General features: G+C 51.3%; 1 protein-coding gene across 1 annotated transcript in view; it reads left to right on the plus strand.

The window, feature by feature from the left end:
- The window catches only part of DYRK1A (dual specificity tyrosine phosphorylation regulated kinase 1A), a 63,593-nt gene extending 60,902 nt beyond the window's left edge, over positions 1 to 2,691 (plus strand). Inside the window, exon 11 of the mRNA XM_049785386.1 lies at positions 2,060 to 2,691. Within this exon, the coding sequence (XP_049641343.1) occupies positions 2,060 to 2,680 (621 nt within the window). The 3' untranslated portion in view covers positions 2,681 to 2,691. The remainder of the gene's footprint in view (positions 1 to 2,059) is intronic.
- The last annotated feature ends 23,417 nt before the right edge of the window (positions 2,692 to 26,108 follow it).

Here is a 26,108-nt window from a genome sequence, read left to right on the forward strand (position 1 = left end):
CCCGCCCTCATCCCAGAGCCTGCTCCGGCTCTCTCCCCAGTGAGGCAGGGCCAAGAGCAGTAGGTGGGTGTCAGTGCAGTGCCCCTGTTCTCGGACAACCCCCACGTCCCCTAGCCTTCCCGTCACCTCTGCTTGGGACTGTCTTTCTACAGAACCACATCTCTGTGTGCATTGCTCTGCCTGTGCCCTGTTGCCGGGGAGGGCCAGTGGGTGGATTTTCCCCATGCCCCTTGGCCCCCAATAGTGCTGCTGCATCTCCTACAAGGCGGGAGCCAGGCTCTCTCTGCCTCATCCCCTCGCACCTGTGTCTCTCAGTGTCCCGCTGTCCCGTCTCACCACTCCTGGCCCTCTTCCTCCTGATGTTATGTCCTCTCTGGCTTGTCTTTGTCTCCACGATTCGAGCTCCTTCTGAAGGGCTGTCCCAGCATCTCTGTGTGCCCATATTTCTGGCCCCTGCCCTGCCCGGCCTTCCTCCTGCCACCCACCTGGCTTATGGGCCCAGCCCCCTTTAGTTCTGGAGCCGGAGCACAATCTCTCCCACAGTTCTGTCGTGACTGCTCAGCTCGGCACACTTCTCCTCTGCACAGTGACTATGGTTTATTTCATATCAAGTCGTAAATGTGTAATAGCCTTAACTCCCAGGTTTTTCTTCATTTTTCTTTATTTTTTACATTTCTTGGAGTTGTTGTGATGTAAGATGCTGTTCCTGGTAGGGTTCCGTGCACCATACCCCGAGTATCTGCTTCCCTCCACCATTGTCCCTGGAGCCTGCCTCCAACCTCCGTCAGCGCACCCAGTGCCAGCCTGGCCCAGTTCTGCCGACAGGTCCCTGGGTCCGACTGTGCTGCTGCCTCACAGCCCCCATAGGGAGGGGTTCAGAGAGGGCCTCTGGGTGTGGTGGTCCTCTCCTGGATGACTGCCCTCTGCTGGTGCCCACTCGCCTGTCATTTCTCACAGCGGCGAGTGCTGCATTGTGCACAAGAGCTCTGGTTTCCTTGCCCTGACATCTGTCCCTGGACCCTAGCCCTGTGGTTGTTTCCGGATTTTTGCCTACTGAGTAGGGCTACACATGTCTTCGCTGAACAGAATTTTGGGCCCCTGGGCTCGGTGCCCAGAAGTGGGGTCGCTGGGTCCTGGTTGGGGGGTAGGGGGCTTAGTTCCTCACTTTGGCAGATGTGTTCATACCCTTTTCCTAAAGGCCCATATATCCAAGCCACATTCCCACTGGCAGGGGTTGATGTTTCTTTTCCCACATCAGCTCTAGCACTTTCTGGTTTTGTTCTTTTTGACTCTCTAACTCTTTAGGCCTACCTTTTCTTCCTTCTTTCCTCCTCCCAAATAACTAGAATCTTCCAGATGCACTGGAAAGAACCAGGCACAAGGCACAGCTCGTGAGCCGCCTGCTGGCCTTTGACAGACATTGATCAAATGTGGCCTCTTTCTCCGCCCTCCTACAGCTAGATTTTGAGTAACTGATACGTTCACAAGGTTAAGACCTAAGTAAATAGAAAAGGCTTTAGTGAAAAGCTTTATGTCCTTCAGCTCCTGGTTTTGAAGACTTCCAGGCCTTTTTTTATTTTATTTTTTTATTTTTTGGAAAAGGGAGACATTTTATGTGTATGCAATTGTACAAGTAACCTTTGCAATGCCATGCAGCTTCACAGCTTGTTTTACATATTTTGTATATGTTTCATGCACACACACATGTTTTTTGGAGCTCTATCAGTACATACCTTTTGTTTTTTTTTTTGTTTGTTTGTTTTTGGTTTTTGGTTTTTGGGTCACACCCGGCAGCGCTCAGGGGCCACTCCTGGCTCTACGCTCAGAAATTGCTCCTGTCAGGCTCAGGGGACCATATGGGATGCCGGGATTCAAACCACCGACCTTCTACATGGAAGGCAAACACCTTGCCTCCCTCCATGCTATCTCTTCGGCCCCACATGAGCAGTTTTTAAGATGAAGCCCTTACTGCCCCAACCCCAGCCCAGTGCACGCATGCCTGCACCCACACCTTGGTTAAGGGAAATGCTGGTGTCTGAACTCTTCTCTGTCCCTGCAGGTGCGTCAGCAGTTTCCTGCTCCCCTGGGCTGGTCAGGCACCGAAGCTCCCACCCAAGTCACTGTTGAGACTCATCCCGTCCAAGAAACAGCCTTTCATGTAGCCCCTCCGCAGAACGCATTGCACCATCACCATGGAAACAGTTCCCACCACCACCACCACCACCACCATCACCACCACCACCACGGACAAGCAGCCTTGGGTAACCGGACCAGGCCAAGGGTCTACAACTCTCCCACCAATAGCTCCTCTACCCAGGACTCCATGGAGGTTGGCCACAGTCACCACTCCATGACGTCCCTGTCTTCCTCAACTACTTCTTCCTCCACATCTTCCTCCTCGACGGGGAACCACGGCAACCAGGCCTACCAGAACCGCCCTGTGGCTGCTAACACCTTGGACTTTGGGCAGAATGGAGCGATGGACGTGAACCTGACCGTCTTCTCCAATCCCCGCCAAGAGACTGGCATGGCTGGGCACCCGACGTACCAGTTCTCTGCCAACCCAGGGCCCGCACATTACCTGACTGAAGGCCACCTGACAATGAGGCAAGGGGCCGACCGGGAGGAGTCCCCCATGACCGGGGTGTGCGTGCAGCAGAGTCCTGTCGCCAGCTCGTGACTACATTGAAACTGGAGTTTGTTTCTTGTGTGTTTTTATAGAAGTGGTGTTTTTTTTCCAAAAAAAAAAAAAGAAAAACAAAACAAAAAAACAAAAAACAACAAAAAAACAAACCAACAAACACAAACAAAGTGCAAAGCTGCTTGAACCAGAAGGAGATTAACACACTGAACCGCTACAAGAGGGCAAAGCTGACTTTTGATTTTCACTTGAAAAGATCACAAAGGGACAGTGAAGTTTCCCCAGAGCCATGTCCACACCCATCTTCAGGGCGAGCTCCGAGGCGCCCTCTTTCCGCCGCCCCTTTAACTACCGCATCCCGGTCATGGTGGGGTTTTTCCGTCTTTCTGTTCCACGCGTTCATGTTCAGATGTTGGTCTCGGTCATTTGCCAACTGTTGTTTTTTTGTTTTTGGTTTTGTTTTTTTGTTTTTAAAGCACTGCACATAATTTGCATACAGGGCCCCATGGGGGTGTTTCTTCCCTTTTTTCCCCTCCCCCTTTTTGTTTTTGTTTTGGGAGGGGGGTGGGAAGTTTGGGGTTTTCTCAAGTCCTCTCAACACACCTGGGCACGGAAATGCAGTACTGTGCGGAAGAGGGCCCTCGGGCACCCACTACGACGACGACAACGGTGCCTGCCCGCCAGCGGTCAGCTTGCTGTGCGGAAGGGACGGTCGGATCACGCTGGCAAGTGGCAGGCCCAGGAGCCTGCAAGGAAGGAGGAGGAAGAGGAAAAGGCGGCGGCTATCAGGACTCTCCTGTCTGAAGCTACTGAGGAGCAGAAGCAGCGGCTCCGCCGCAGGGGCCGCAGCCGGCTGGCCAGCGGGCAGTGGGGACTGGTCTCCTAACCGAGGTGCACTGAGAAGCAATCAACGGGTCAGTCGTGGCCGGTCCCGGGGGGGGCTCTGAGTGGTGGTCTTCGGGGTAACCTTTGGCCTTACGGATTGGGACTCGCCCTGAGAAGAGCCTGCCGTTTCCAATGCAATCACGCCAGGACCTGCGCGCAGACGGTCCTTAACGCTGAAAACACAGAGAATGGGTAATTCCAGAGGCCTTTCTTTTCCAATAGACTTGGGTGACCCCCTCGTTGCAAGGTATCGTGAGGTCACTCGGCGTGTGTCATAAAGTCGACTTCCTTATTGGTTGACGGTCACAGAGGTAGTGGTTTGCTCTGATGGAAATAGCTACAGCTGTGTCCTTTCCTGCTTTTTTACGTTTGCTTTTTAAATTTTTTCTTTCTTTCTTTCTTTCTTTCTTTCTTTCTTTCTTTCTTTCTTTCTTTCTTTCTTTCTTTCTTTCTTTCTTTCTTTCTTTCTTTCTTTCTTTCTTTTCTTTTCTTTTCTTTTCTTTTCTTTTCTTTCCTTTCTTTCCTTCCTTCCTTTCTTTTTCAGCACATGGTATCCACCATTTCTTCTGCACAAAGATGTCTTCTGTTCATCCTGAACATTTAAAAAATGCAGAATTTTATGTGACTGCTTTTTTGCCTCACAATTATGCTGTGAATTTTACAAAAATTTATTTTCTTTTTTGATAATTTATTGTACCAAAGCTGTTTTTATAGCACATAGATGTCTGTAACCAATAATGTAGCAGTTCTGCACTTTGACACAAGGTGTAACTAGACCATTTTTAAATGTCAGTTGAAAATTATGGCTGTACTATTGCTTAAACAAAACTGGAACTGTTGTCGAATCCATAGCCAATAATCTATTTACAGCAATCTGTGTACTGAGCAGAATCGATTGACATCCACACCACGCGCGATGGCACCACCTGCCACACAACGGCCTGGCCGGGCTCGCCAAGGTCGGGGACACTGGATGCAGAAGCTGCCGAGCCACTGCGGAGACTTGGGCTTCTTCTGGGCCTGCTTGTTCGCGTGCCAGCGGGGGCCGGCCGCACCTCAAGGTGCTGGCGGGAGTGAAGCTGAGTCTCCGGGAGCCCTTGGTTGGGGAAGCAGCCTCTGTTGAGCGGGTGCCTGGCTCTGTGCTGCTGCTGCTGCTGCTGCTGCTGCCTTAATGTAACGCAGTCTGGCAGTCACCAGATTTCTGGTCCCCCCGTTTTTTGGTTTGGTTTTGGTTAGTTTTTCTAATTGACCGAAGCTAGGGTGGTCTGTTCGTTGGAGCGGTTGAACTGGGAGGAGGAAGAAGGAGGGATGGAAGTAGCCTAGGAAGGAAGCAGGAATCTACCTCTGGTGCCCCTGCCCGCACAGCTCAGCCCGGCATCACGCGCGCAGCTGTCTGTCACCAGGTGCCGTGCGCGGCTGCCTAGGTCAGTGTTCTCGAACAGAAGCAAGTCTCTCTCTTTCTCTCTTGCTCTCTCTTTCTCTCTTGCTCTCCCTTACTCTCTCTCAACAGTAACACCAGAAAGGCTTCAAACCACGTGAACGGAGACTTGGAAATGCCCATTTTTTGTTTGTTTCCTTATAAGCCACAACTCTGTTGTTTTTAATCAGGAAATCCATATTTATTTTATAATTAACTGTCAAGCCTGTGGATGGATTTTGGAACCTGGTAGTCGAGGAAGGTTTCCAGCAAGGGGAGGAGGAGCAGCGGGGCGTGGTAGCGGCAGGCAGGCTCCGTAGGAACCGCAGCGTGGGGTGGGAGCTGGAGACATTTCAGGGGTCGGGGCTTTGGTTATGTTTTTGTTTGTTTTCTCTAAATTTTAATTTTGATTTTTTTTTTCCTGTGCTGGTTGCCACATTTTAGCAAGCACCAAAAACAGCAACGACAGGGGTGGCAGTTTCTAAACTGCTCTTTATGTGAAAGGAAACCCTAAAATCCAGTGCTTCTGCATACTGTGTTCTGTTACAGTCCAGTTTTGTGTGCTTTAACTACACGGTTTGGTTACAGGACTTCTGTGCATTGTAAACATAAACAGCATGGAAAAGGTTAAATACCTGTGTGCAGATTGTAAGATCTGGTCCGGACTTGCTGTGTATATTGTAACGTTAAATGAAAAAAGAACCCCCTTTGTATTATAGTCATGCGGTCTTATGTATGATAAACAGTTGAATAATTTGTCCTCAGACTCTTCACTATGCTTTTTATAAAAAGTGAGGTCGGGAGAGTGAAGAGCTGGTGGGAAAAGCCTGCCTTTGCTTCCCTGCGTGCCAGGCCGCCTGGGTCCTGGGCTGGTAGGTCCGACGAGTGGGAGCTGAGCCAGGTGGCTGTACAGAAGGAAACCTGAGAGGGAGTGGGTGGGGTCTGGCCTCACAGCTTTTTGGTCCCTTCCCTCTCCCCCAATGGTAGCATTTAATAAGTCTTCGAGCTAGCTGGACCCACCCTTCATCCCCTCGGTCCCTGCTCCTGGGGCAGAATTGGTCTTTCCAACCAAAGCCCCACTTCCCACTTCCCACAGTGGGTGGGACTGATCTGAGCTGACTGGTGGTTGCTGTGGCTGTGGCCTCCTTTCCAGTGTCTTCCTCAACTCAGACAGCATGTTGGCTGCCGACATGAGACAAAAGAGACCATTAGGGGACGGAGAGATAGCTTAGAGGTAAGGCGTTTGCCTTTCATGCAGAAGGTTGGTGGTTCAAATCCCGGCATCCCATATGGTCCCCTGAGCACTACTGGGTGTGACCTAAAAACCAAAAAAAAAAAAAAAGAGAGAGAGAGACCATTGGATTTTTTGAGTTGGTTCTGTGCTCTCAGTGCTGCTGGTTGGCCGGGTTTGGAGGGCAGATAAGTTTCCAGATTTCCTCTAGAACTGTTGGGTCTAGATTCCTTCCCCAGGTCCTGTGGCCCTCGGGGATAAAGTTACCCTTTTAGAACAAAGTCTAGAATTCAGATGCACTAAAATGACTTTTCTAACCTAAAGTCTGCTTAAGCAAAATTGTGTTTGTAAGATGAGAGGCCAGAGCCATGGTACAGCGGAGAGGGTGCTTGCTTTGAATATAGCTAATCCAGGGTTGACCCCTGGGGCATCCAAACAGTGCCCCTAAATACTGTCAGGCATGACCCCTGAGCACCAAAAACAAAAATACAGAAACGAGAAAAAACAAAGTCAAATGAGATGATTTGTGACTGCATCTTTGTACTTGGCACATACAAGAAAGGAAAGCAGGGGCCTGAGCGATAGCACAGCGAGGAGGGCATTTTCTTTGCACACAGCCTACCGAGGTTTGATCTCCAGCATCCCATAGGGTCTCCCAATCCTGCCAGAAATAATTCTTGAGTACAGAGCCAGGAGTAACCCCTGGGTGCAGCTGAGTGTGGTCCAAAAGGGGGGAAAAAAAAGAAAAAGAAAAGAAAAAAGGAAAGCAGCCTTTTCTGAGAGTGAATGTACATGACACACAGACTCCATCCTAGCACGGGCTCATTTCTTTTTCTCTTGTGATTGTTGGAACTTCACGTCCAAATCCAAGGCCATGAGGCCAGTGATGCCACAAAGGGACTCTGTCCTCCCATGGGGTCCGCCCTATCATGCCCAGCTCCTGTGGCATTTGTCTCCAGGGGCAGATGCCCCCTATTCTTCTGGGAGGGTCCCTAAATATACAGACTGAGTTCCTCGGGGACCCTCCATTTTGTTCATGAGCGCGCCCCCCCCCCCCCCATCCTCTTGGTGCCCAAATGAAACGGGTGTGAAAACAAAAGCTGTTCTGGCAGCAGGGATGTTGCTGCCCAGCACTGAGGGGTCTCATAGGTCTCTTGGATGCCTGGGATGGGGATTGGCTGCATCCCCCACTGGAGGGGGCCTTGGGATTGGTGGAGGGAGCAGAGCCACTTGTGGCCTCACCTTCCCTGGCTGAAACCCTGCAGATTCTAAGGCAGGGTAGCTTGTGTTCCAAAGCTTGCCCGACAATGTCCACGTTAATCCTCCCACCTGTTTACAGCAGAGGGGCCGGGCCGTATTGTGCAGGTCTGTCTCCAGGTAAGTGCTCCAAACCTTGCAGTCCAGGTTGGTGATCACCCAGGGTGGTGAGTGGAGACCGGATTAGTGTCCGCTGTGACATTCATCTGAACTCAAAGAGCAGAGGACCTGCGCGACACCTCTCGAACTCCACAGTTTCTTACTGGAATTTTTCAGGCGTTGGCGTTCTCCATAAGACATCACCTTAAAACACTCAGGCACTAACGCTTCCTGAGGCTGCAGCTGCCGCTTCTCCAAAACAATCTCCTGCTCCACCTCACCATTTCCCAGCTTGAGGACTTGCCCCTCTATCCCGGGGTTTTGGGGCGGGGGGGGGGAATCTAACACTATTGGGAGTTCTCAGGTGACCAAGCAGTGATTTGTGAGCAGCTCTCCAGGTGACCTTGGGTGCAGGAGGGAGAGAGTGGGCAGGAGGGGGCCAGTTGGGCCTTCTGTGGGTCGAGTTCACGGTCTTTGCAGTGAAAGTGGAGGCAAATTCATCATCCTCTGTTCAAGCCCCATGAGCTCCATCCAGCCTGGAGTGGCAGACTCAGGAGATCCAATGGATCAGGCATCGAACCCAGGTCAGCCACCTGCAAGGCAAACGAACGCCCTCCCTGCTGTGCTAGTGCTCCTGCCTCTGGCCTGGAATCCCCCATCAGCTTTCTCCCATGAATGAAACCATGTTATTCTGGGTTCTGCTGTGTGCATTAATGTTTTTGAGCTCTCAGACTTTGAACCAGTCAGTCGGAGAGATGGCGCAGCATTAGGACAATTTCTCTGCATGCGGTTGGGCTGCCGTTTGATCCCCAGCGTCCCATATGGTCCCCCATGCCAGGAGCAATCTCTGAGCACATAGCCAGGAGTAACCCCTGGGCGTCATCAGGTGTGGGTTCCACCCCCCCAGAAAAAGTCTCCTAAGTTCATAAACTGCCACTCTCACTGAAAGTTTTGCACTATGACTGTTTAAACTCACATTGAAAACATTGACCTTGGGTCCGGCAAGCTGGCGCTAGAGGTAAGGTGTCTGCCTTGCAAGCTCTAGCCAAGGAAGGACCGCGGTTTGATCCCCTGGCGTCCCATATGGTTCCCCCCCCAAGCCAGGGGCAATTTCTGAGTGCTTAGACAGGAGTAACCCCTGAGCATCAAAATGGGTGTGCCCCCCCAAAAAAACAAAACATTGACCTCATGTGGGGGCTCACACCCATCTTGGCCGTGTGTGGGGAAGCTTTGCAGCAACGCTCAGACTATGCTTCCCGCCTGCCCCTAAACATGGAACATTCTAACAGCATGAAGATGTTTGCATTTACTTTTAATTTTGTTTTGTTGATAAGTTGGGAATGCTCTACTTCACCAACTTGCAGGGGGGGTCCCCATCTATGAGACTTACCTTAAAGGTAACCTGGGTTCAAGTCTGCTCCATTGTGCTGAAGAGCCCAGGGGGCCCAGGTGGGTTGGGATGGGTCAGACACATGGGGGTGCTAAGCCTCACTGAACTTCACTGCAAACCCGAGTCCCGGCTCTGCCTGGGGACAGGTGCCAGAGCGGAAGGCATGGGGTGAGGGGTTCCCCAGTTAATCACGGCTTCCCCAGTGCTGGCGGACTCAGTGCCCCGCTCTGGTTCTCTGCATTCACGGATTCCCCACACTCGTCCTACCTGCCTGCCTCGCTGTCCCCAAAGCTTTTCAATCTCTTGCCACCGTGGGCCGCTGACAGCTTGTTCTTGGAGGTCCCCCAGCCCTCCGGTCTGCAGACATGGCCCTTCCTCAACTGTACTCAAGGGGATGGAGGGATGAGGGTGAGGGAAAGGAGGGACTCGGGAAAGGTGAGGACTCGGGCTTTTGACTCCTGCCCCAACAGTCCCAAGCAGCTGGAGCTAGTCATGGAAGAGACGTGAAGAATTAAAGTGCGCGCACACAAAGCACTTTTCTCTGCCCAGAAGTGAATATTTGCACTTGGTTCCAGAGGCCAGTGTGAACCAGGTGGTGGGCGACATGAATGGTGGGTGTCACAAGAATGTTCTAGAATGCAGGGGGGAGCCAGTATTTGTTTTGGGGCCACACCTGGTGGTGCTCGGGTTACTCCCGACTCCGTGGACAGGAATTACTCCTGGCTGTGCTCAGGGAACCATATGGTTTGCTGGGGATCGAACCTGGGTTGGCTCTGTTGTCTCTCCCATGGTATTTATTTTTTGTTACTTTTAGGGCTACATCTGGCAGTCCTCAAGGCTGACTCTTGCTCAGGCATCACTCCGGTTTGGGCTCGGGATCCTGTTTAGTGCCGGGGATTGAACCATTGAACCTAGGCCCTACTGAACTGCAGCTCTGACCCCTGAGCCAGGTGTCAACCAAGAGAGGAGGGTTGGAGAGAGGAGAGGAGGAAAGTGGAGAAGAGAGGCAGAGGAGTAGGGACAGGAGAGAAGGGGAGAGGCATGTTCATCTATGCTGGAAGGGGCTGTGGGTACTGTTCCATGAGACAGGAGGGGAAGGAATGGTAGGGTAGAATCCATCTTGCATGGGCGGTCCAGCCAGGCAGGAAGGTAGGGTTGTGTAGGGTCTGGTATGATTCATCTGAAGTGGACCATCCAACCAGTATGGAGAGTAGGGCTGAATCAGTAGGGTTGGGTTGGGTTGGGGAGGGTCATGAATGGCTCTTCTGGAGTTACAGTCCAGCCAGGTGGGCCCAACCCGTGGGAACACGCCTCCAGAGAGGCCGCAGATGGTGTTGGGAACATTGGTTCAGTGGCGACAGAAGTGGCTGCCCCTGGCCGTGGAGAGGACCAGCGTTCCAGCAAGCCAGGCAGACAGTGTTGGGCCCTCCTGCAGGTGACGCACTGTGTGAAGGCCTCAGAGGACAGCACGGCCAGAGCACTGGCCAGGGACCATAGAGTCCTGTCTGCCTGCCCTCCGGTGCTTCCCATCTACAGGATGGAAATAGGGAATCTGGGCACTGTTGCACCCGATCTGCAGCCCTCCCTAAGACCAGACTCGAAATTTTCATGTGTTTTCCCAGCAACCCAGCATGACCCGATCTACACCTCCCTGGCCAGCAGTGGGAGTCCCACAGGGGCTCCTCCTCTTTGTGTCCTGAAGTGGCTTCACTTTGTGCTGGGGAAACCTAAGGACTGCGGCAGCTCCTGGGAAAATGAGAAGACAAGTTTATTTCCTCTGGACTCCACGCTGGAAAAGCCCTGACTTCCTGTACTTTCGTTAAGTGTCCAGTTTTTCAAGAGCGCTGCAACGAGTTGGGAACATCTAAGACCCTTTTGCATTAGACCTCACCCAAAAGCGTTAGAACACTGCAGGTATAATTTAAAGGTCAACTTGAGGGCCGGTGAGGGTGAGGTGGCGCTAGAGGTAAGGTGTCTGCCTTGCAAGCACTAGCCAAGGAAAGATCGTGACTGCGGTTCGATTCCCCCCCCTCCCCCGTGTCCCAGCCAGGGGCAATTTCTGAGCACTTAGCCAGGAGTAACCCCTGAGCATCAAACGGGTGTGGCCCGAAAAACCAAAAAAAACAAAACAAAACAAAACAATAAAGGTCAACTTGAACACTCTGGTTTGAACAATTTTTTTGTTGGTTGCTTTTGGTGTGGGGGCCGCACTCAGCAGTGCTCAGGGGTTACTCCTGGCTCTGCACATTCCTGTGCGGTCTCTGTGCTCGGGGGATCACCTGGGTTGCCAGAGATCAATCCCGGATCAGCGGCTTGTGAGACAAAAACCCTCCATGCTGTGCTGCTATTGCTCCATCCTCTCATAAAATCTCCATCCCTATCTTTCTCGCTTAAATACACATCGGTGTCCTTAGAGCAGGGGTCTCAAACTCGGGCCGTTTGCAGCCCTCTTTACGACATTTTGTGGCCCGCAGCCGGCCTTCAAATATCACAGTATTTGCGATTATTGACTTACGGAATAATCGCAATAAAAATCACATTAGTAAGAAAAATATCGCATTAAAACATTTGCATACCCTGAGCAGTTCCGTTCAGGGTATGCAGATATTTAATGCGATTTTTTTCTTATTAATGCGATTTTTTTTTTTTTTTGGTTTTTGGGCCACACTCGTTTGGCGCTTAGGGGTTACTCCTGGCTATGCGCTCAGAAATCGCTCCTGGCTTGGGGGGACCATATGGGACGCCGGGGGATTGAACCACAGTCAGTCCTACTCTAGCGCTTGCAAGGCAGACACCTTACCTCTAGCACCACCTTCCCGGCCCCACTAATGCGATTTTTATTGCGAATATTCGGTAAGCAAAATCCCTTATGCGGCCCTGCCTCACCCCGACTTTGCCTCCTGTGGCCCCCAGGTAAATTGAGTTTGAGACCCCTGCCTTAGAGCAATGTCCGACAGATTTAACTCCCTTGTCTTGATGAATTCAGCACAACCTTATCTCCCGAGAAATTTGGAAACAAGTTGCTGATCATTTTTCTCAACCTGCGTGACAAAATCATTCTCTGACTCTGTCCTGGGTCTGAGACCACCCGAGGCTACGTGTGAGTGTACAGTGGGCATCCACCTCCCGCTTATTGATGCCTGTGCACAGAGTTGGGGTGATCCTGGCTTCCTGTCAAGCTTCTGTGTTTTTCTTGATCAACTGTGTCACAGCCAAGTGGCCCATAGTGGGCTCCCCACACAAGAAAAGGATTTGTTTGGACACCTGAGGGGGGCACTCATGGCTCCAGCTCTGATTTACCCCGAGATTCTCAAAGGGATTTACTCCAAGATTCTCAAAGGGATCCCTCAAAGGGATTCCCAGAGCCGGGCAAGGCCAAGCCAGTATCTGGGAGGAGGCCAGGCCCCTCCTGGCCTGGTCTGGTCCCCTCCTGTTAGCTCTGTGTTCCCCCTTGGTTTTCCCCCTCTACCACAGCTGGTCTGGTCTGGATCCTCTCCTGGGTCCCCTGCACCTTCCTCCTGTTCCCCAGCTGCACACTCCCATGTGATTCTGCCTCTGGGAGAATTGGGGTTCATGTTCTCTGCAAGTGGGATTCTAGGGAAGAAGAATCGGGGTGGGGTGGAGATTCTTGCGATATCCTGAGTGGATATGAAGTGTCCCTTGGGGACAAAGGAGCTTCGTTAGTGGTTAGTGATGGGGTCCTTGGTCTCCCCCAGAACATCCAGCTCAGCCCAGCCCAGCCCAGCCCTTCCTCGGCCTTCTCTCCCAGTCCCTCCCTTCTTCCCTCCACACCCACCCTGTGCTCAGGGCTTTCTCCTGGCTCTGCAATCAGGCATTATCTACACATTTAAGGAATATCATGTGTTACTTATATTTGCACAGTGTTTAATGTCAAATGAATTCTCTTTCCCCCCCAAGAAGAGGGACCAAAGTGATAGGAGAGTGGTTAGCACTCTTCCTTGGCACATAGCTGACCTGGGTTTGATCCTCAGCACTCCTTAAGGCCCTCGGAAGCCCCTCCAGGAATAATCTCAGCACCACCATGTGTGACCCCAATAAAAAGGGGGTACAGGGGCCAGAGAGGTAGCACAGTGGTAGGGCATTTGCCTTGCTAGCAGCTGACCCAGGACCAACAGTGGTTCAAATCCCGGCATCCCATATGGTTCCCCGAGCCTGCCAGGAACGATTTCTGAGCACAAGCCGGGCGTGGCTTTATGCTCAGAAATTGCTCCTGGCAGGATCGGGAGACCATATGGGATGCCGGGATTCGAACCACGTCCTTCTGTATGCAAGGCAAATTCCCTGTCTCCATGCTATCTCTCCAGCCCCATGTCAAACGTGTGTGTGTGTGTGTGTGTGTGTGTGTGTGTGTGTGTGTGTGTGGTTTTGGGTCACACCTAGCAGTGCTCAGGGGTAACTCCTGGCTCCATGCTCAGAAATTGCTCCTGGCAGGTACAGGGGTGGGGGTGGGGGTGGGGGAGACCGGACCATATGGGACTCGGGGATTCGAAACTGACTTTTGGCCTTGGGTGGCTGAGAGCATATGGGATGGACTTGGGGATAGTGTCTCACCATCCCTGGCTACATGCTGTTCATGACCCTGAGTGCATGTCCACCCTGTTTTGTGTGTGTGTGTGTGTGTGTGTGTGTGTGTGAGAGAGAGAGAGAGAGAGAGAGACTTAGATGAGAGAGAAGTGGAGGTTCAGAGCAAGAACAGAGAAGTAGAGGAGGCTTAGATAGAAGAGAGACGTGGAGGAGACTTAGAGAGAGTAGATGGGGCCAGAGCGGTGGCACAGCAGTAGGGCATTTTCCTTGAACAGAGCTAACCTACAATGGACTGCAGTTCGATCCCAGCATTCCATATGATCTCCCAAGCCAGGAGCAATTTCTGAGGAACCCCCGAGAGTCACAGGGTGTGGCCCAAAAAAAAACAGAAAAAGTAGAGGCGGGTTAGAGAGAGGAGAGAAGTCCTGAGTTGCAGCCAATCTCTCACTGGCTTGGCCCTTTCTGAATCCAGGCCCATCCTGAGTAACAAGCCCTCCCTCTATGGAGCACAAATGGAGGAGCCTGAGGGGGGGGGCTCCTGCACTTACTTCAGGGGGAGCCACAGTCCTTATCAATGACAGTCTGGAATGTTGTCACCCTTGTCCCGTCACCTTCAAAACAGAGCAGAGTTTTGTTCTCCTTCAACAGACAAGAAGCCTTGAGGGACCCTCAAGGGGGCTGATTTCCCCCGCCCTACCCCCAGCCACTAGGTGGGGTGGCCCTGTTCGCCTCCAGATTCTCCCTGAGCTCCTGCAGGCAGCTTGTGAGGGCTGGGCTGAGCTTCCCCTAACGCCTCTGGGCGCGGAAACCTTCCAGAAGGATTCTCCACAGAGCAATGAGGCAAGAAATTTATGGCCGGGCCTGATGAATGGGCCAGGCGGTTAAGAGTCCTTTGCCAAGCAATGAGCATAATTTAGAGGACCCGAGGCAGGTCCCTCATAACTCACCCCCTTAAAGGACTCGGCTAACGGGAGACACATGGGCTCAGGGAAAAACCTCTCTGCTCCTGGGCCCACAGGCAGCCCGGGGTTTCTGGGTGTCTGAGCGCCTCCCTCCTCAGCCTGAGAAGCAAAGCAAACACAGGGCGGCTGTAAATTCCCGCTGCTCTTTGCCTTTGTTGACTGCTGACAGGGCCAGTATTTATGGGATCCACGTTCTGGCTCCTGGACCGCTCCCCTTGCTCGTCAATGCCACCCTCTTAACTGCATCGTTTTCCTTCGCTGAGGACTGAAGTAAGGCCAGGAATGCAGCTTTTGGGGTGCAGATGTGGGGTTTAGTCGGGGGCCTTGAACTGAAAAAGCCCATCAGGGCCTTCTCCTCAGAGTGCTGGGCTTTGAGGAAGGCTGTGCCCTGTGCCCCTCTGCACCCCAGTTTCCTCTTCCATGAAAGAAAGTTCAAATAGCATTTTATTTCCAGATAAAAAGTTCTGGAAGTTTCTGGAAATGGTAAAGGACTGGGGAGTACTTTGAGTATTGTGTCAGGGGAGATCCTGGACTTAGGGATATGTCAGAGTGTGATGATGGCACAAGTCTCAGTGTGACGGTCTTTTGGGCCACAACCAGCAGTACTCAGGGATTACTCCTGGCTCTGCTCTCAGAAATTGCTCCTGGCAGGCTCGGGGGACCATATGGGATGCAGGGAATCGAACGAGGTTCGTCCTGGATCGGCTGCATGCAAGGCAAACACTCTACCACTGTGCTATCTCTCCAGCCCTGACATGGATCACTTATTTTTTTGGGGGGAGAACCACATCCAGCAGTGTTCAGGGGTTCATACTGGCTCTGCACGCAGGAATTACTCCTGGCAAGCTCAGGAGACCATATAGGATGCAGGGGATCAAACGTTGGTCAGTGAGATGCAAGGAAAACACACTCCCTGCTGTGCTATGGCTCTGACCCACAGGTTCACTTTTTTTTTTGGTTTTTGGGTCACACCCGGCTGTGCTCAGGAGTTACTCCTGGCTGTCTGCTCAGAAATAGCTCCTGGCAGGCACGGGGGACCATATGGGACACCGGGATTCGAACCAACTACCTTTGGTCCTGGATGGGCTGCTTGCAAGGCAAACACCGCTGTGCTATCTCTCCGGGCCCACAGGTTCACTTTTGATCTGTTTTTGGTTATTATTTGGTGTTGAGGCCACACCTGGCAGTGCTCAGGGCTTACTCCTGGCTCTGCACTCAGGAATCATGACTGGCAATGCTCAGGGAACCATATGGGATGCTGCATACAAGGCAAATGTCCTACCAGCTGAACTTCCTCTCCTCTCTTTCTCCTCTCTCACCTCTTTCTCTCTCTCCTCTCTCCTCCCTCCCTCTCTCCCCCCCCTTACCCTGGCCCCAGATTATTTTGATTCCTTTGTTTTTGGTTTTTGAGTCATACCTGGAATGCTCAGGGCTAACTTCTGCACTCAGGTTTCACTTCCAGAGAGGCTCAGGAGACCCCCTGGGATGCTGGGGCACAAACCTGTGTAAGGGAAGCACCTCCCCTGCTGTCCTGTCTCTCTGGCCCTGTTTTTCACCTTCCTTCTTGTTCTTACCTTCCCCAGCAGTTCCAAATGGAACAGGTGGCTATGAAACGTGGAGCGGAAGGGACTCCATTTTGTCAGCCTCAAGTTAAGTTTTCGTTTAAAGGTTAAGTTTCTATCCCAACAATAATACCACAATAGACATCTAGCCATAAAAAGGACATGATGAAACACCCTAGGGAAAAGCCAATCATCAAGTCTTTTTGCTTATAGCCCTATATAACCTGCCTTATGACCCCCCCCCCCCGTCATATGACCCCGGGGGTCGCGTCCTGTAAGAGGGGGCCCTAATTGGTCAGTTTGTTGGTTGGTAGGTGGAATAAAACTTTGCTTTGCTTTATTTCAATGGTCTGGTCCTTCGACTCTGGATCCTAAAATTGGGGTGTCTCTGACCCTCTTCACCTCCAGAAGAGCCCTGCTGTGAGGCAGGATCATTGTAGGGGTGGAAAGCGAATGAAGGTGAGGGTGGCTGCTGTGGGCGCTAGGATCTTGGGGAGCCAGCTCCATTCAGATAGAGTCCTTCTCAGCACTTGTCCATCTCAGGGAGACAGGGGGAGAGAGTGCGGGGAAAACCCCCCATTCTTACAGAATTCTTACATTCTTACAGAAGATGCTCACTTTGCCAAACAGCTCCCCCAAATGTCCCTTTCCCGTACTAGACTCACAATGTCAATGCAACATGTGTTTATAAGTTCCACTTAGTTTTATTTTGGGGCCACACCCATGCAATGCTCAGGGATTTTTCTCAGCTTTGCACTAGGGATCACTCCTCGTCTGCAGAAACGAGAGATCGTAAGGGGTGTGTGGAGCCGGATTGGTGGCACAGTGGTAAGGCATCTGCCTTGCACACGCTAGCCTACGACTGATAGCGGTTTGATCCCCCAGCCTCCCATATGGTCCCCCAAGACAGGAGTGACCCCTGAGCACCACCAGGTGTGGCCGAAAAACAAAACAAAAATAAAGTGTGTGTGTGGGGGGGATCAAATCTAGGTCAGCTGCATGCAAGGCAAGTGACTTCCCTTGTCCTATCTCTCTGGTCCCTCCCATTTTTTTTTGGGGGGGGGGGCCACACCCGGCGTTGCTCAGGGGTTACTCCTGGCTCTCTGCTCAGAAATAACTCCTGGCAGGCACGGGGACCATATGGGACACCGGGATTCGAACCAACCACCTTTGGTCCTGGATCGGCTGCTTGCAAGGCAAACACCACTGTGCTAACTCTCCGGGCCCCCCATTTGTTCTTGAGGGGTCACCCTGAGAAGATCTAGGGAGGAACCTGGGAGCCCTTCTTGGCTCAGCTCAGCTGCATGACAGTTTGGTCCTGAGGTCTGGGGGTGCTTGGAGGCACTGGGGTGGGGGACATGAATGTGAGTGATCTTCAAGCGTTGGGTGTTTTGGGGTTTCTGGAAGATGCGAGAGTTCCTCTCTCAGCTGTTGTCAGCTTGGTAGGGAGAAGGGTGGAGGTTGTCCACTCAGCTCACTGGGATTCCCCTGTCCATGTGCAGTGATGTGGCCGTGCAGGGTGGCAGTGGGAGGGGTGCAGCTCCCCTCCCTGCTGTGCTCCTGGATCCCGAAGTACAGAACCCAGCCACTCCCCGAAACATGTTCTTCCTCCTGGACACAGACCTGCTGGCCTGTAGAAACCACGAAGCCCTGAAGACCCACTTCTTATTTAATTAAATTAATTAATGTATTTGTTTGTTTTGGGGACACACCTGGTGATGCTCAGGGGTTACTCCTGGCTCTGCACTCAGAAATCACCCCTGGCAGGCTGGAGGATCACATGGGATGCCGGGAACCAAATTGGGTTCCTCCCGGATTGGCCACATGCAAGGCAAATGCCCCACCTCTGCGCTATCTCTTCGGCCCCCTGAATACCTGCTTCTTGCCAGCCTTGCCACCTATATTCCCGCTCTCCTGCTCTCACTGTCACGGATGGCTCCATCAGGACTGACGCAGCCATAAGTCCCCATTGCCTGATGCCCTCGGATCAAGTCCAAACTCGGTCTCATTTGTCTGTATATTTGGAGCTAAAGCTCTGTCAGCTTGGCACCATTCATCACATATCTTTAAAAATGAGCACTAGGGATGAAACGGGAGGCAGACAGGACAGCAGAGAAGGTATTTGCTCCCATCAACAAGTTGTGATCTCCAACTCTATAGGGTTTCCCAAGACCATCAGGAGTGACCTCTGAGCACAGAGTCAGCTCTAAGCTCTGAGCACCACCAGATGTGGCCCCAAAACAAACAATCAAAAAGAATTGGAGTAAGAGAGGGTGACAGGATGGAGGTAAGACATTTGCCTTGGACCTGGCCCATCCAAATTGATGTTAGCACCACATAGCCAGGAGTAAGTCTGAGTATGACTGGATGTGGCCCAGACTTTCCACATCCATACACACAAAAGGAACTAGAATTAGTGAGAATTTTCATTTTCGAGGCTAGGATTGAAACATTCACCTTGTCTCAAGAATTTGTCTCTTCTGACAGTCTATTGGATGTATATCATTATATACAGATCTTTTGTATATTATGATCTGCACAGGATTCTGTTCATATATACCAGTACATAAGCATATCAATAAGAGTTAACAAAGATCACACTTAGACTCTGGGAAAAGCAGGGTTGGTAGTTAGCAAAAGGAGTCAGTGGTCTGTGACTTTGAAGATGAAAATTACACACATCCTGGTGCAGAAAGCTATACATGGCCTGGACAAACTAATGGCACATTAAGAACTTTATAAGTAGATTTTAAAAATTCAACTTAAAGGGGCGGGCAGAAACAAAGGAAAGAAAAAAATTCAGCTTAAGCCTCAGATATTATTTTAAAAAGGTATTATTTAGACATTTGTTTCTGAGGTCACTTTGGTGTATATTGTGGCATGTTCTCACACCTCTTCAAAAATATTTGTGGATGGGGCCGGGCGGTGGCGCTAGGGGTAAGGTGCCTGCCTTGCCTGCGCTAGCCTAGGACGGACCGCGGTTCGATCCCCCGGCTCCCCCGGCGTCCCATATGGTTTTTGGGGCCGGGCGGTGGCGCTGGAGGTAAGGTGCCTGCCTTACCTGCGCTAGCCTAGGAGACGGACCGCGGTTCGATCCCCCGGCGTCCCATATGGTCCCCCAAGCCAGGAGCGACTTCTGAGCGCATAGCCAGGAGTAACCCCTGAGCGTTACCGGGTGTGGCCCAAAAAACCAAAAAAAAAAAAAAAAAAAAAAAAAAAAGAAAAAATATTTGTGGGGTCAGAGAGCCTGGACAGGGTGGGAGAAGGCACTTGTTTTGCATGGAAAACCAAACCTTGTTCCAATCCTAGGTCCCCCGAGCAGCGCCAGGGCTCTCTCCTGAGCATAGAACCAGGAATAGGCCATGCACCTGCAGCTGTGAGGCAGAAAGGTGAAGATCTGAGATGTTTCACAACTTCAGGGATAGTGGTCAAGCCTAGGCAGGGAGGGAGGCCTGCTGCTCCTCCCCAGTTCTGTGCTTCTGTTTTGGGTCTCTATTACGATGAGGCAATGCGGGATTCAGGGAGCTGTGAGGGGGGCAGTAAGCCTTAGACCCCCTCTCCCCCCAGCTCTGGTGCTCACAGGGCTGTTCTGGGTTGTTCTCTGACTCTCCCTTCCCATCTCACGTGTCAAGGGGCTCACTCATTGGTCTCTGACCTCCTGCATTCGGGGGGATCAAGGGCACCCCTTTCCCAGAAGCATGTTAATTATTGCTCTGCATAGGCGGTTCAGACTACGGTAGGACTGTGTGGGAAATGAGGGGAGGGGGAAGGATGCAAATGAGTCTAAAAATAGAAGGCTGTCATTAGCCAAGCAGAGATTTGTTCTAGAAGGCATCGATTACTACGGCAACCACACATCACTGATGTTTCAGAGCCATTTTTGTTGTTGGGAGGGGGGATCTTGAACTCTTTCCAACAAAGGTGTTGTGTTGGGGATGGGGGCCTCCGGATGGAAGGAAGAAGGCAGAGATAAACTTTAAGTTGGTGAACTTGGCCTTTTTCATTGGAGGCAAATCTGAGTGTGGGTGGTTCCATTTTTCTTAGTCACAAAAATGCATCTGGGGAATTCTGTCTTCTGACTGCACTGCTGTGTCTGTGGATTGTCTGGGGGGGTATGTTGTGTTTGCCTGAACTGCTGGATGGCTTTGTAGTCAACGGACTCACAGGAATGCCTGCCTGCAGAGCTGGGAGGCTGGAGCCTGGTGCCACACCTTGGCAGGCCAGCACCTGCCAAGCCCAGGGTCACTTTCTGGGCATGGGAAGGGTTGAGAGAGATAAGAGCCTATTTTTCAGACAGTGCAAAGGGTTGGAGTCTGCCTGGAATGCCTGAGGTCCAGAGTTCAATTCCTGACCCTGCCTGACCCTCAAACTCCCCAGTGGTGGCCTGGTGGCCTTTAGCAGCCATGCTTTCCTGGCTGAGCAGACCATCAGGTTCCCGGAGAGCCCCTTGTGAATATTATCATCTTTCTACCCCCTGCATTGATGCAGTGATGGTATTGGGCAGTGAACAGAAAGGGGGTGAAGCCAGTAGATGACCAGGAAGCAAGGTCACTGATGTGTAGTAGATTGGAGATACCCACATTTTTGAACCCTGATAGTCTCTGTGAAGGAAATGCAATAGAAGTGCTTCATAGACTGAAGTGTGGAATAAAATACAGTGAGTCAGGTTTCTTCCCTTATCCTGATAGTTTTGCCTTTTAAAATTATTTTTGGGGCCGGAGAGGTAGCATGTAGGTAAGGCATTTGTCTTGCATGCAGAAGGATGGTGGTTTGAATCCCGGCATCCCATAGGATCCCCCAAGCCTGCCAGGAGCGATTTCTGAGCGTAGAGCCAGGAGTAACTCCTGAGCACTGCTGGGTGTGACCCCAAAACCAAATCCAAACCAAATGTTATTTTTGGTTTTTAGGCCACACTCTGTAGTGCTCCACCAGGCTCTACTCCTGGCAGTGCACTGGGAACCATATGAGGTGCCAGAGTCAAGCCTGGGCTGGCCCTGTGCTAGGCAAGTATCCTTCCTGCTGTACTCTCGTTCTGGCCCTTGTCCTCTATTACTGACTACACTTTCAATCTGGGGCTTTACTTTGAAACCAAGCATCTGAGTAGTTGATGAAATAAGAAAACATGTCCAAATTATGTGTTCCCACACTGATATAAGGACACAGCTAATGCAGTCTCAGGATGCTCACTCGGTTCTTAAAATTAAAAAAAAAAAAAATTGGGGGAGGGAATTTTGGGCCAGAGCCAGTGGTACACAGTGACTATTCCTGGCAATGCTGAAGGCAGCATATGCAGTGACAGATCAAACCTGAGTTGTAAGCAAGTGTCATCTCCACTATCCTGTTATCACTAGCCCCCAACTCATTTCCTTAGAGCCAATCTAGTAAATGCTTTTCCTCTGTTTTGCCGAGTGTGGTTTTGCTTTGCTTCCTAGAATGGGCAGCAAAAATGGTTCTAGGGAACCTTGGATTTAAAAGTCACCTCTTGGGGCACCTGGCTGGTGAGAGGGGTGACAGTCCCCTGAGGAGCATGCAGGTCCCTTGTCTACATCCATGTATCCAGCTTTCAGCTGGTCAGGGGATTCCACAGCTAGCAAAGGGCAGACTTCACCGTGCTAAGGCTTGGCTAGCACTAAATGAGCAGAAGAAACAAGGGTCCCTAGCTGGCTGAGTTAACTGCTGGCTTATTCTCTTGAGGCCACCCTACCCCTGGCTCAGGTCCTCTTTCCACTCTTCCGGGCGCTCTGTGCTCGCATGACCTCGACTCCCATCACAAAACCTAAGGTAGCTCCTTTTGTTTTTCCCTCTGTGGCACTCAGCGCCTTTAGAACAGCTGCTAAGTGTCCAAGCACTGCCAGGGGTGGCTCTGCTGAGTTAATCGTAGTGTTTTAAAAACAGCAGGAGGGAGCAGACTGGTCTGTGTGTAGCTAGAGCGGACTGAACGCCTTAGGAGCCTGTTGGAATTTGGGGTGACTGTTCACTTGACACAAAATGAAAAAGATCCATCCATCCATCCATCCATCATCTGTCTTTCTATCTATCCACCCATCTATCCTCTTTTCCTATCTATCTGTTTACCTGACATGAAATAAAAAAGCTGGATCCATCATCATCTATTCACCCATCTATCCTCTTTCTATCTATCATCTGAAAGGTAAAAGAAATAATTTTTCTCTGCAGCTTCCCGAGGACTCGCCCTTAACGCCCTAGACCCCACCCCTTCCTAAATCCTAAAAACCTTGACCTTGACCAAAAGATACATTTTAACTGTTGAGCTGCAAGAGGGCCCCACCCCTTCCTAAATCCCAAGGACTTGCCCTTGACATTTTATTTTATTTATTTATTTTTTGTGTCACACCCGGCAGTGCTCAGGGGTTTTTCCTGGCTCTGTGCTCAGAAATTGCTCCTGGCCAGCACGGGGGACCATATGAGACGCCGGGATTCAAACCGATGACCTTCTGCATGAAAGGTAAACGCCTTACCTCCATGCTATCTCTCCGGCCCCTGCCCTTGACATTTTAACTGTTGCAAACCTTACCTGTGGTTATCTAAGTCTTGCAAAAATGTAACTGAGCAGATGTCAAGCGTCAGTACTCCCTGAAATGGACCACCCTACTGGAAGCTATAGAAAGGTTTGTTAGATCTGGTTCGGGCTCTCTCATCCTCTGGGAGGGCCCCTGCATGCTTGTAAATAAAACCCCTTGCTTTTGCATGGTCTCCGCCTTTTGGAGTCATTAGAGGGGTGCGTGTGGAGTTCCCGACCTTATCACATCTATCTATCCACCCATCTACCCTTTCTATCTATCATCTATCTCTGTTCACTTGACTCGAAATTAAAAAGCTAGATCCATCGACATCATCTTTCTTTCTATCACATATCCATCCATCCTCTATATTTTTGTTCACTTGACATGAAATGAAAAAGCTGGATCCATCACACACACAGACACACACACACAAAATCAGGGGTACAACCCTAGTCAGCTGCGTGCAAAGCAAACCAAAAAACTCTGCCAGATCCGCGCTGCATTTCCTAAGAGAAGCCCCTGCAGCCATGCCTGTGCTCAAAATGCTCCCAAAAGACCATTTATGTCCCTTTGCTGCCAGAGTGATCGGACCTCGTCCTCCCGGGCCGGCTGCAGCCCTGGGCCAAGGCAAGCGCGCGCCCAAAGGCCGTCCTCTGGGTCTCCCCAAGAAGTCGTGGAGCCCCCGAATGCTGAAACCCGGGGAGCCCGACTCCACCGCGCGCCCTGCAAAGGCACACACGGCGCCGGACCGAGGAGAGGACTAGGTCTCGCGCTACTCTCGCGATAACTCCCGAGGGGCGGGGCCTGGAGGCGAAATGCGGAAAAGGCAGGGTCTGGTGTGCACACGTGACCCACGCCCGTGAAGGTGATTGGCCAAAGCGCCGGGTCACGCCCCTGAAGTCCAGTTCCGGGTCTGCGCTACTTCCGGCCCGGCCCTGGGAGGTCTAAGCTGGGCCGAGTTTCGCGCCCTTTTTGGCCTCCCTCTGCCTTCCGGGCTCTGCAGCGTCGGGGGTTCGATCTCCGCACTGGGATCTTCCCGAGTGTGGATGCACCGGGGCTCGGAAGTTGCAGGCCCGCGTCCCCGGGCGTCTCCCCGTCCTGGAAGCAAGCTGCAGGGGGCTCCCCATTGGGTCTGCCTTGCAACCTCCCAGGGATAGCTAGGCCCTGCCTCCCCCTCGGCCTGGCGGAAGGTGGCAGGCTGGTGCAGGCTTCTGCTGTGGCTGCAAGTCAGACGTGCACGCCCAGCACACCCCCAGCCCCTCAGTTTGGCTCTGGGCTGACGTGGGGAGCCGCCTCCTTCACGCCCTCTTTTGCTTTTACCTTTGCAGCTGCGAGGGGGCGACTCACCGAGCCCCCCCAGAAAAAGGACCTTGCTCCAGAGTGTGTCTCCCAGCCTAAAAAGGGGACAGGCGTGCACCGGTTCCTGCAGGGTTCGAGTGCGGGGCTTTGCGGATTCCAGCAATGCTAGGAAGCCCCAATGAGGCGTGAGGCGTTTGCCAACACAAGACTTTGGGCTACCTAGGCCATTTCTAGATTTCCTGAGACGGGGGTCGCCAGGATCGGACAGCAGCTTTGCAGCCCAGGTGGGATTTGATTCCAGTCACTGACTCGGACTTCTTGCAGGGGCTGGAAAGCTAGAACAGCGGGTAGGGCACTCGTCTGGCTTGCAGCTGATTCAGATTTGAATATGGAAGCCCCGTTTGGTCCCTGAGCCCTACTAGGAGTGGTTCCTGAGCACTGTGGGGTGTGGCCTCGCAATCAGAACAGCAAAATCAAATTCTACCAAACCAGTGTTTCCACTCCCTCCAGTTAGCACTAGAAGATGCCAGTGGGCCCAAGCTCTTAACTGCCTGTGGGAGTCAAGGTCATTTCCTCCTCATCCTTCTACTGCTGAGAGGAAGATGGGGATGATGATAATGGCTAGGGGTATATTAAACACTTCACTGGTGTCAGAATAGCATGTGGGGTGGTTCTGGGAATTGAACTCAGGACCTCATGGCTACAAGGCAGACACTTTACCGAAGAGCCACAACCTTTCTTTGTGGAACAATTGTAGTTTCTTCGGTGACATTCCTACCACCCCCAGGCACACTACAGCTTAGAACCCCCAATTCTCCCAGAGTCAATCCTGTCTCCTCTTTAATGTAGACACTTGTCTATGGCATCTTCCTTTCCCCTTTTCTTCCACACTACTGTGCCCACATTTGTCTCCACCAATATTTTGGATATATCTTTCAGCCATTTTTTCTTCATTGGTGCCTTCTTCATGTTCTCTTTATTTCTCTCTTCATTTTGTTTTGGGGCCACATGCAGTGGCGCTCAAAGATTCCTCCTGATTTTATGCTCAGAAATTATTCCCGGCAGGTTTCTGGGATCATATGAGATGCAGGGGATTGAACTCAGGTCAGCCATGTGCAAGACAAAATCCCCACCCACTTTGCTATCACTCCAGCCTGTAGCTTCATTTTTATCTACTGCATATTAATCAGATGGCAAGGCTTACATTGGAACCTATAATATTCTTTTCTCAACTAATACTTGGTCATTCCATGTCTTGATCTTCTCCTATGTGACATGGAAAGCGACAATGACTAACCACTATCTTGGTCAACATCTTAAGGGAAAACAGAGATTTTCTGTGACCTGAAAAGGACCATTCATTCAGCAGTGGTGTTTCATTAGAACCCAAGTCAGATCTCAGGATGTAGATCAGATCAGATTTCTGGAATTGTCACTAAAGTTGGTTATAGGCCACTGAGTACCTGTTTTCACTGTGCACTGTTCTTGGTATGCAGAGAGTGAGAGAGAGAGAGAGAGAGAGAGAGAGAGAGAGAGAGAGAGAGAGAGAGAAGAGAAGAGAAGAGAAAGGAGAGGGGAGAGAGAAGAGAGTCAGTGTGTGTGTATATATATATATATATATATATATATATATATATATATATATATACAGAGAGAGAGAGAGAGAGAGTGTCAGTGTATGGAGGCAAAACTTGAAATTGCAAACTGGGAAAGCTACATAAAACCTTGTCTCCTTGGGCTGGAGAGATACCATGAAGGTAAAGCATTTGCCTTTCATGTAGAAGGACGGTGGTTCGAACCCCGGCATCCCATATGGTTCCCCGAGCCTGCCAGGAGCAATTTTTGAGCACTGCCTGGTGTGACCCAAAAACCAAAAATAAATAAATAAGGGCCCGGAGAGATAGCACAGCAGCGTTTGCCTTGCAAGCAGCCGATCCAGGACCAAAGGTGGTTGGTTCGAATCCCGGTGTCCCATATGGTCCCCCGTGCCTGCCAGGCGCTATTTCTGAGCAGCCAGGAGTAACCCCTGAGCACCGCCGGGTGTGGCCCAAAAACCAAATAAATAAATAAAATAAAATAAAATAAAAAACAAAAACCTGTCTCCAGTCCCACTTCCATTCCTCTCCTGGATGTATTTGTTTTCCAGTTCCCTGTTTCCTGAGCTGATTTCCTTCTCCCCAGAGTCTCTAGAACAACTATTTCATCTTCTTCTTCTCTGTTTGAATTCTCTGTCATCTGAAGAGTGAAGAGCGGACGGGGATCCTCAGGGACATCTGGGGATTAAAATCACAGGCAT

Source organism: Suncus etruscus, chromosome 13, assembly GCF_024139225.1.
Source record: "Suncus etruscus isolate mSunEtr1 chromosome 13, mSunEtr1.pri.cur, whole genome shotgun sequence".
In the NCBI taxonomy this organism is placed as follows: Eukaryota; Metazoa; Chordata; class Mammalia; order Eulipotyphla; family Soricidae; genus Suncus; species Suncus etruscus.